Source organism: Eptesicus fuscus, chromosome 4 (genome assembly GCF_027574615.1).
Source record: "Eptesicus fuscus isolate TK198812 chromosome 4, DD_ASM_mEF_20220401, whole genome shotgun sequence".
Lineage (NCBI taxonomy): Eukaryota > Metazoa > Chordata > Mammalia > Chiroptera > Vespertilionidae > Eptesicus > Eptesicus fuscus.
Window position 1 is genome coordinate 32,817,586 of NC_072476.1, and position 11,090 is coordinate 32,828,675.

Sequence of the window (11,090 nt, forward strand, 5' to 3'; positions counted from 1 at the left end):
CACACACACACACACACACCACCCCACACGGCCCCTTGGACAAGAAAGCCTTCCCAGACACCTTTTCTCCTGGGGTCCCGGAGCCCTGCTGGCCCAGGGCAGCTCCTGGGATAGGAGTCCCCACCTTCCCGCCGCCCTCGCCTGCACCATGAAGACCCTGAAGAAGCAGTGGCTGGAAGCAGTGGGTGCCTACCAATTCGTGCTCACTTTCCTTTTCATGGGTGAGAAGAGGCCTGGGTGCTTGGGGTCCGCAGGGGGAGAAGGGACTGGGGGAGAAACGCTGGAGCGCCACTTATCTGGGTGCCCAAGGGCAAAGAGAGAGGGAGAGGGCCGATGTGGGGCTGGGAGGTAGCGGGAGGGTATGATCCCTGAGAGTGGAGGAGAGGAGCAGCTGGATGACATGACTGTGTGTCAAAGGCTAATTCATTTTGACTTTCTCATCTTTCACACAGGCCTTTCTTCATTCCTTCTTGTCTTCTCCCTCCTCTTCACATCCCTCTGGTCCTTCTCTCTTCTCTACTTGGCATGGCTCTTCCTGGACTGGGACACACCCAACCGGGGTGAGTGCTGGAAGGGGACCTTGTATTTCGAGATGGCAGCTGGGTGCCTCCAGGGCTTCCTCCACCCATCTCTCTCCCCTAAGGTGGAAGGCGGTCTAAGTGGATGAGGAACTGGACCGTTTGGAAACACCTAAGGGATTATTATCCTATCAAGGTGACTGGTTACCCTCCAGAAAGACTCTCTGCCTCCTTCCTTTCCCCTGCCTCCCGCACCGATCCACCCCTAATATTGCAGAAGCCTGAGCCCCAGCTGCCTAAGCTAAGGCAATGGGGCAGGGGGTGGAGTGATGTTCAAGAGTAGCCCCTCTGTGCCCTTGACCCATCCTTGATCTCTGAAATCAGTTGGGGTGAGGGGAGGCAACACTTTTTACCTGGTGTCCTGACTTCTATGCCTTCTTCCCCTCATCCTGCCCAACACCCCAAAGCTGGTGAAAACGGTAGAGCTGCCCCCTGACCGGAACTATGTGTTTGGCTCTCATCCACATGGGATCATGTGCACCGGAACCTTCTGTAATTTCTCCACCGAGAGCACGGGCTTCTCTCAGAAGTTCCCTGGGCTTCGGTCCTCACTGGTCGCGCTGGACGGACTCTTCCACCTTCCAATCTATCGAGACTACCTCATGTCCTCTGGTGAGCCTCCATGTGAGTGGGAGGAGGTGCTCTCTGGCTGGGATGACCTCCACCCACCTAGCTCAGGGACCTGGTCTGAACACTGGCCAGGGTCACAGTGGACATCAGTGAATAGCTTTGGAGCAAGTGTCCTATGGTGTCCTTGCTGAAACAGACACTATAGGGCACAGTGACATGGGCATGGTGGGTAAGAGGGGTTGGGAGGAATGGGTAGGCTGGGGAGCTAGGGAGCCAAGGAGGGGGTGGTGACTGCTCCCACTTTCTCATGCCTGCAGGAATGTGTTCTGTGAGCCGCCATAGCCTGGACTTTATTCTGTCACAGCGCCGGCGTGGGCAGGCCGTGGTCATCATGATTGGGGGTGCCCATGAATCCCTGTATGCACTCTCAGGGGAGCATCGTGTCATTCTCCAGAATCGCAAAGGCTTTGTACGCCTGGCGCTGAGGCATGGGTGAGAGGGGTGCTGGTGCCCAGTCCAAGGCTGCTTTTAATGGTCAGAACTTCACAGAGCACCTTTGGGTGCACGCTCTCCATCCCCACACCCGGGACCCTATAGGTTGTTCTGCATCCACACTGGGCCCTATACCCGGAAGGTGCTCATGTCAGTGCTTACTCTGTGCCAAGCGCTATGTCCACTTTGCAAGCTTCCTCCCACTCCAAGAGAGCCAGGGTCATAGTACAAATAGCAGGGCACGAAGCCTTCTCTGACACTATCCCAAAGGCAAGACCTTAGGCGTGTTTCTTTACCTGTGAGAGAGTTAATACCTGCCTTGCAATGGTTTGGTTGTAAAAACTAGATGAGGATGTATATATGAAGGTTCAGTACACAATCTTTTCTCAGGAAATGTGAGTCCCTTCTTCCAGATTTTTCATTGTAGCCATTGTCATTTGCTTTAAAGGGAAGTGGAATTATGAGGTGTGGGGAGGGTTATGCTGTTCTCTGAGGCTCCCATCCTTGGGATACTCTAAGAGCTGCTGGCCTGACCACCCCTCTTCTCTATTGGCCTTCCTTCCCAGGGCCTCCCTGGTGCCTGTGTACTCCTTTGGGGAGAATGATATCTACAGAATTAAGGTTTTTGCCAAAGACTCTTGGCAGTATCTGTGCCAGTCCATCATCAAGAAGTACCTGGGCTTTGCTCCTTGCATCTTCTGGGGCCGCAGTCTCTTCTCAGCCAACTCCTGGGGCCTGCTGCCCTTCCCGGCGCCCATCACTACTGTGGGTGAGTCCTCATCTCCAGGGAAGGAAGCTGTCATCAGCTGTGTGGGCACTTCTCACCTCCTCTGTCTCCCCTCTCCCTGCAGTGGGCCGCCCCATCCTAGTGCCCCAGAGCCTCAACCCCACTGATGAGGAAGTTGACCACTACCACACGCTCTACATGAAGGCTCTGGAGCAACTGTTTGAGGAGCACAAGGAAAGCTATGGTGTCCCTGCTTCTACTCACCTCATCATCATGTAGCCCTGGCCTTGCCCCAGCTCCTGAGCTTCTAATCCCAATGCACTGAAACACACACTCCCTCCACTCCCCCCGCCCCCCCCCACACACACACCTACTGCTGGGTCTAGTCCTCCAATAAAAGCTAGTTCTCACCCAGCCAGTGTGCTCAGTGGTCAACCTATGAACCAGAAGGTTACATTTCCATTCCCGGTCAAGGCACATGCCCCGGTTGCAGACATGTAGGAGGCAGCCGATCAATGATTCTCTTTCATCATTGATGCTTCTCTCCCTCTCCCTTCCCCTCTGAAATCAATAAAAACATTTAAAAAAATAAATAAAATTTAAAAAGCAAAAGCTAGTTCTCTTCCATCACTACTTCATAGAATCGGATGCCTGCAGAGCTGATGCTCTCGATCTGGGAGTTAGCATGCCCTGGCATAATCAGCCCCCATTCTAACAAGAAATAAAAAAAATATCCTCGAGCCGAAACCAGTTTGGCTCAGTGGATAGAGTGTCAGCCTGCAGACTGAAAGGTCCCAGGTTCGATTCTGGTCAAGGACACGTACATTGGTTGCGGGCACATCCCCAGTGGGAGGTGTGCAGGAGGCAGCTGATCGATGTTTCTCTCTCATCGATGTTTCTAGCTCTCTATCTCTCTCCCTTCCTCTCTGTAAAAAATCAATAAAAAGATATTTTAAAAAATATCCTTGAGTGAGAATTTTTAAAATAAATAAATAATAAAAGTCCTCTCTCAGAGAGGGGGGCGGGGCAGACTGGATGAAAGTAGGTGAAGGGATTAGCCAAAGAACATATATACACAACCCATAGACATAGACAACAGTGTGTTGATGGCCAGAGGGAAGGTGGGCTGAGTAGAGGGGATAAAGAGGGGGAAGTGGAAACATCTGTAATAGCATCAACAATCAAAATAAAGAAAAAATATCATAAAGATTTTAAAATAAAATAAAATAAAAGTTCCCCAAACCCCCTCTCCATCTTCAACTGAATATATATATATATATTGTTGATTCCAGAGAGGAAGGGAGAGGGAGAGAGAGATAGAAACATCAATGATGAGAGAGAATCATTGATTGGCTGTCTCCTGCATGCCCCCCACTGGGGATTGAGCCCTTGACTGGAATCAAACCCAGGACCCTTCAGTCTGAAGGCTGATGCTCTCTCCACTGAGCCAAACCAGCCAGGGCACCAAACTGATTCTTGTCCCAGGAAAGGGGCTCAAGAGTTACTTCTCAACCATTTGCTTGAAAAAATGTGGCACGTAGTCTGATCTGACCCTTTTGGAATGGAGGACCTATTTATTGTATCTTCGTGCCTCAGCCCAAACTTCAGTGTCAGCATCATGTGTGCTTTTCTCTGGGTTCTTCCCCTGAGGGCAAAAGCACCAACTGGCCACCAAGAGCTGGAGGTGTGAGGATTAGATCACTCTGGGCCTTCCACCAAGAAGACCTCTGTTCTGATTTCCATGTGGGCAGTGGCTGTCCCTTTCTAGAGTGGTGGGCTTGGGCTGGGTGGTAGGTAAGGAATGGGACCTTTGTGTGGGTTTGGGGCAGGGAAAAGGGGAGTTCATTCTTCATAAGGCCCCCGTCTGAAATCCAAGACCAATGAAATCAGGTCAGGGGAGTAGATTGGCCTGAGGCTGGAGAAGAATAGGAGCAGCCAAGAAGCCTAGTTAAGAAATGTGGTTTGCCCAAGAACCAGAGATATGATAAAAAGGACAAAGTGCTTTCAGTACCTGAGAAGCCAGTAGGGCAAGGTTCTCAGGAAAGGTGCCAGGTCTGATCGTAGAGAGAGGAAGAGTTGGGTGGGGACATTATCCTCCATGTGTAAACATCTGGGTTGGGGGAAAGAGCACAATATGAACCAGAAATGTACAGGAGGATCAAGATCAGGTTTCTGTCTCTGGGAGAGAGACTTGGCATGAATATGTGAGTGTTGGGAATAGACTACGGCAAGTAGAATGTGTTGCTACTGCTCAGTGTCGTGAAAAGACTTTCAGGGTAAGAGATGGAAATGGCAACACCGGACAATGACAGGTGTGCCCCTCCATTAATATCCCTCCAGAATCTATTGGGTGAGATCAGTGCCATTTCCCTGTTCATCATGCCAGCTTGGCATTCTGATCACTGTGACAGGCCACAGGCACCACCATCCACCTCTGAGTGTGCTGTCCTCCCCAGGAAGCCAGCCCAGATAAGGAAGCCCTAGGATTCAGAAGTCCCTGCTATGACACCCAGCCTTTCCCGAGCTTCCCCAGGTGACCTTTGCTTTCATGCTCAGATCCTAGCCTCACTAAGGCAAAGGTCCTCTGGTCCCCATTTCCCCAGTCATCTGGTTTTCTAGCCTTCCCTTATCAAGCATCCATCTTGGGTGGGACTAGGTCTAAGAGGCTGGAGCTTCATATGGAGAAGAGTCGAGAGTTCAGTGCCATGTCCATGTCATACAACTCCCACCAATATGTGCAGACCCCAGACCACAATGTCCAGACAATGGATACAGCTTGCTAGACCAAGATACCAAGTGAAACACTCAGAAGGGCATTTTGCATATCAATCAACTATTTCCCAGTGACTGCTGTCATATGGGTTCCAACTAAATGTCACATTTGTAGGTGCTCTTGTTCCAGCATTAAGAAGGGTTCAGCAATCTGGAGAAAGGTTGTACGTAGATTAAGTAAGAGTCCAGAGATGAAAGATAATTTTGAAAGGCATTGGGGGTCAGAGGTGCCTAGCTGAAGGAGCTAAGTTCTCCATGTCTCAGGACCCTTTGCTTTTTATTAACACAAATTGTCCTAAGGCAAGGTGGATATATACACTTCAAAAAGTAGGGTTTCATACAGAAGCATTGTCAGATTGGGGAATAGCCTATGGCTGTTCGGGTGTTTGGCCAGTAGAAGGCAATAACATGTAGATTAAGATGCCCTGAGCTGTCTGGCAGCAAATAATCAATTTAATGCATCCCTTTCAGGTTTGGGGAAATCCCAACAGGTGATAACATATGTGACTCAGCCCTTGTTGAGTCCCCAAGTTCCATCAACCTTTTTAAAATATATTTTTTTTTTATTGCTTTTTTATAGAGAGGAAGGGAGAGGGAGAGAGAGTTAGAAACATCGATGAGAGAGAAACATCAATCAGCTGCCTCCTGCACACCCTCTACTGGGAATATGCCCACAACCAAGGTACATGCCCTTGACCGGAATCGAACCTGGGACCCTTGAGTCCGCAGCCCGACGCTCTATCCACTGAGCCAAACCAGTTAGGGCTCCATCAGCCTTTTGATGAAACTCTTGCAATTATGACATGCTGGAACTGGCTTCCAGCACATATTGAAACTAAATCCCCCAAACAACTGTTAATTTGGCCTTTGGGCTGAGCCTGGCTGATGGGGGGCAGGTTCAGACCCTGGCCAATGCTGGAGCTCCCTAGTAGTAATCAAGTCTCAAAACAGGATGAGCTCAAGCCCAGGCCCCAAGAGCAGGGGGCCTGTCCCTTCAGTTCCTGCCTCCAGGTCCTACTTCTCGAGTGAGAAATGTGCCCCAGGGCTGCCCTGGTGCTGTGATAATGGTCATTTATTGGAAACAGAAATAGGACAGAGTTGGAAGGTACATATATCAAGGGCAGCTTGACAAAAACCTAGGTGCCATCTTAGCATATTAGGGGAGCAGCAGGGAGAAGGGTCCACTGAGTGGTCTGATGGGGAAGGGTACCCATCTTTGAGTCCCACAGACCTGGCTTTGAATCTCAGCTACTGACCCTCACCTTGGCCAAGTCATTTAATCTTTTCAAGCTTTAGTTCCCCCTGGTAACATGAAGCTACCTACTTCTGAATTGTGTTGTTGTTGTTTTTACTTTTTATTGATATACAACACAGACAAGTGCACAAATCATATGACAGAGCTTGAGGTGTTTTTTTAAATATATATATTTTTTATTGATTTTAGAGAGAGGAAGGGAGAGGGAGAGAGATATATAAACATCAATGATGAGAGATAATCATTGATTGGCTGCCTCCTGCATGCCCCACACTGGGGATTGAGCCTGCTACCCAAGCACGTGCCCCGACTGGGAATAGAACTGTGACCTCCTGGTTCATAGGTCGATGCTCAACCACTGAGCCATGTCGGCCAGGCGAGTTTTGTTTTTAAATTTATTTCAGAAAGGAAGAAAGAGGGAGGGAGAGATAGAAACATCCATGATGAGAGCGAATTATGGATCAGCTGCCTCCTGCAAGTACCCCACTGGGGATCGAGCCCACAACCCGGGCATTTGCCCTTGACCTGAATCAAACCTGGGACCTTTCAGTTCGCAGGCCGACGCTCTATCCACTGAGCCAAACCAGGTAGGACCACAGCTTGAGTTTTTACACACACAGGGTTATTTTGGGAAGTGAATATGATGCATACAAGCTCATGGGACAGCTGCACAAAGGTCTTTGTGTTAAGGTTAAGGAAAAGGGCCATCCACTGGCTTCCCACCACTCTGTACTCTGAATTTCTCTGCTGGCTGGGTGCCCACTCACCCACAATGCAGCTGGGAGAAAATATTTGAAAGCCTTTTTGGAGAAAGAGAAGAAAGGCCAGCTCTTCAGAGGGCTGAGGTAGGGAGGAGCCCTCAGAATGAATAAAGGAGTCGACCCAGCAGGCCAGAAGAAATTAGGACAGGTTAGATATCACTGCAACTGTTTCGGAAGCTCCAGACCAGACCATGAGAATCCTGCTAGAGTTGGACTTGAGCCCTGTACCATCTCTATTCACTGGCCACCTATGCAGACCCTAATGTGTTTTGGGACTCCAGCCATAACTTCTCAGAAGTGGGCTCCTCTCCAGTCCTTCTGCTGGTCCTTCCTCCCAAGCCTCACCCCTGTGGGTCCTTTCCACCTGCTCATCCCTCTGGCTCTGAAAAATCATCTTATCTCATCTATATATCCAATGAGCTCTGTATCCTGAACTGTCTGCTGCCACCAGAGGTTTTCATTGCCCGGTTACACACTGGAGACGCTAGAATCACCTTTGCCTCCTTCCTCTCTCCCCTCCTTCCAGAATCCCATTCAGATTTCCTGGTTTCTTCTGTTTTCCTTCTAAGCAATTTCTAGCTTCCTCCTTCCCAACCCTCTCATGGATTCCCTCTGGGACCATTCATCAGAGATCAGAGGTCTTGCCTCTCATCTTCTATCTAACGCCTTCTCATGCTGTCAAGATGCTCTTCCTTAAAAGTTTTCATCATGTCATTCTTCCTAGTCACTGTCACTGGATCATCATTATTAGAAAGTGAATCTCCTCAGCACAGCATTTGAGGTATCCCACAAACAGAGCCCAGCCCAGCTTCCCATCCGTCCTTAACTTGACTCTCCTTCTCAACTGGAGTGCTGCCCACCATCCTTGGAACGCCTGCCATCAAGTCACAGCTCGACTCCAATATTTAGAACTTAATAGGTATAGGCCTTGTTAGACTTACTTGACTTCTCTAAGCTTCAAATGAGATGAGTGTGTAAAATACTTAGCACAGGGCCTGGGCAGGGTGCTCAATAAAAGTTAGCTACTTTCACTATTATCTCACCCATCTCTTCCACAAAATCTTTTCCAAACCATGACCACATCATAAGAACTACATTAGGTAGTCACATTATATGAACCATCACATTACACAAACCATTGTTTTGCTACACCAACATATGGCTTGTTTAGTATCTTCTATCTCACATTATTAAATGCCAATATTAAGGTCAGGAAGTGTGTCTTGTTCATTTTTGCATTTTGACTGTGCCTTGGTGATCATGATGCCTGGTGCGTAGTGAGTGCTGAACAAATGAAGTGAGTCCAATAGACCTAGTGTACAGGGAATCAGCCACATAGTTTGCAGGTTGGGCCCTGCATCAAGTACCCAGCTGGGGGTGGGGGTTTTCTTCACAGAGCTGGAAGTGGGGTTGCACCCAGCATGGGAAGAAAGGGTGCTAAATTAGTTTTCTAGGGCTGCCATTAAAAAGTAGCACTCACTTGGAGACTTAAAACCACAAAAATTTATTATCTCACAGTTCTGGAGGTCAAAATCGAGGTGTTAGCAGAGCCATGCTCCCTATGAAATCTTTTTTTTTTTTTTAATCCTCTTCTGAGGATATTTTTCCATTGATTTTCAGAGAGTGGAATAGAAAGGAAAAGACAGAGAGAAATATCAATGTGAGAGAAACACATTGATTGGTTGTCTTGCCCGTGCCCTGACCAGGCCCAGGCCTGGCGGGGAGCCTGCAACCAAGGTACATGCTCTTGCCTGGAATTGAAACCAGGACCCTTCAGTCCTCAGGCCGGCGCTCTATCCATTGAGCCAAATCGGCTAGGGCCGTGGTCGGCAAACTGCGGCTCGCGAGCCACATGCGGCTCTTTGGCTCCTTGAGTGTGGCTCTTTCACAAAATACCACGGCCTGGGTAAGTCTATTTTGAAGAAGTGGCGTTAGAAGAAGTTAAGTTTAAAAAATTTGGCTCTCAAAAGAAATTTTAATCATTGTACTGTTGATATTTGGCTCTGTTGACTAATGAGTTTGCCGACCACTGGGCTAGGGCATTTTAGAAGAAATCTTTCTTTTCCTCTTCTAGCTCCTGGGCCGTCAATTCTTGGCTTACAGCTGTATCACTACAATTTCTGCCTCTGTTGTCACATGACATTCTCCCTCTGTGTCTGTGGCCAAATTTTCCTCTTCTTATAGGATACCAGTCATAATTGATTAGGGCCCACTCTTATTCAGTATGACTTCATTTCAACTGGTTTATATCTGCAAAGAACCTATTTGAAATAAGATCATTTTTCACAGGTGCTAGGGGTTAGGACTTCAATATATCTTTTTGGGGAACACAATTCAACCTCCAAGTGACTTTTTCCCCTAGAGTTGACATTCAATATTATTTTATATTAGTTTCAGGTGTGCAGCACAGTGGTCAGACAATTACGTAGTTTCCAAGCAATCCCCTGATAATTCTAGGACTCACCTGGTACTACACATAATTATTACAGTACTATTTTTTTAAATATATTTTATTGATTTTTTACAGAGAGGAAGAGAGAGGGATAGAGAGTTAGAAACATCGATGAGAGAGAAACATCAATCAGCTGCCTCCTGTACATGCCCTTGACCGGAATCGAACCTGGGACCTTTCAGTCCCCAGGCCGACGCTCTATCCACTGAGCCAAACCGGTTTCGGCTATTACAGTACTATTGACTATATTTCTTACGCTGTACTTTACATCCCTGTGACTATTTTGCAACTACTAATTTGTACTTCTTAATTCCTTCACCTTTTATTTATTTTTTTACATATATTTTTATTGATTTCAGAGAAAAAGGGAAAGGGAGAGAGAGATGGAAACATCAGTGATGAGAGACAGTAATTGATCAGCTACCTCCTGCACGCCCCCCATTGGGGACCAAGCCCGCAACCCAGCCCTGTGCCCTGATTGGGAATTGAGCCATGACCTCCTGGTTCATAAGTCGATGCTTAACCACTCAGCCACACCAGCCGGGCTCCCTTCACCTTTAAAAAAAAGTCTAATTTGCCGAAACCGGTTTGGCTCAGTGGGTAGAGCGTTGGCCTGCGGACTCAAGGGTCCCAGGTTCGATTCCGGTCAAGGGCATGTACCTTGGTTGTGGGCACATCCCCAGCAGGGGGTGTGCAAGAGGCAGCTGATCGATGTTTCTCTCTCATCGATGTTTCTAACTCTCTATCCCTCTCTCTTCCTCTCTGTAAAAAATCAATAAAATATATTAAAAAAATAAATTCTAATTTATTAATTTTGGAGAGAGAGAGAGAGAGAGAGAGAGAGAGAGAGAGAGATTGATTTGTTGTTCTACTGATTTAAGCCTTCATTGTTTGATTCCTGTATGTGCCCTGACCACCAGGGATTGAACCCAAAACCTTGATGTATCTGGACAATGCTCTAACCAACTGAGCTACCTGGCCAGGACTTCCCAGTCCCCTAATCCCCCTCCCATCTGACAATCCTCAGTTTGTTCTTTGTATCTATGAGTTTGCTTCTGTTTTGTTTGTTCATTTTGTTCTTTAGATTTCACATATCAGTGGAATTATGTATTTGTTTTTCTCTATCTGACTTATTTCATTTAGCATAATATCCTCTCTATCCATCCATATTGTAACAGATGATAAGATATCATTCTTTTTTATGACTAATACTAGAGGCCCGGTGCATGAAATTCATGCACGGGAGGAGGGAGGTCCCTCCGCTCAGCCTGCCCCTCTCACAGACTGGGAGCCCTCAGGGTATGTCCTACTGATGGCTTAGGCCCACTTCCCATGGAAAAACATTTTTTTCCTCCAGGAGTGTGACGGAAAAACCTTAGATCACCTTCTTGCATTCTTTTTTCTTTTTTCTTTTTTTATTTTATTGATTTTTTACAGAGAGGAAGGAAGAAGGATAGAGAGTTAGAAACATTGATGAGAGAGA

At 47.6% G+C, this 11,090-nt stretch overlaps 1 protein-coding gene across 1 annotated transcript; it reads left to right on the forward strand.

Moving 5' to 3' along the window:
- The first annotated feature begins 22 nt into the window (after positions 1 to 22).
- MOGAT3 (monoacylglycerol O-acyltransferase 3) lies at positions 23 to 2,728 on the forward strand. The gene is made up of 7 exons (XM_054714261.1): positions 23 to 221; positions 453 to 560; positions 644 to 714; positions 986 to 1,190; positions 1,466 to 1,640; positions 2,207 to 2,409; positions 2,492 to 2,728. The coding sequence occupies exons 1-7, from the start codon at positions 149 to 151 to the stop codon at positions 2,644 to 2,646; spliced, it is 990 nt and encodes a 329-aa protein (XP_054570236.1). The 5' UTR covers positions 23 to 148; the 3' UTR covers positions 2,647 to 2,728.
- Positions 2,729 to 11,090: the final 8,362 nt, after the last annotated feature.

Excerpts from the sequence above, each read along its gene's own strand:
- MOGAT3 (XM_054714261.1), top strand. The coding sequence starts at position 149 with ATGAAGACCCTGAAGAAGCAGTGGCTGGAAGCAGTGGGTGCCTACCAA. Across the intron at positions 222-452 it reads GCTCACTTTCCTTTTCATGG|GCCTTTCTTCATTCCTTCTT; the intron begins GTGAGAAGAGGC and ends TCTTTCACACAG. Across the intron at positions 561-643 it reads CTGGGACACACCCAACCGGG|GTGGAAGGCGGTCTAAGTGG; the intron begins GTGAGTGCTGGA and ends CTCTCCCCTAAG.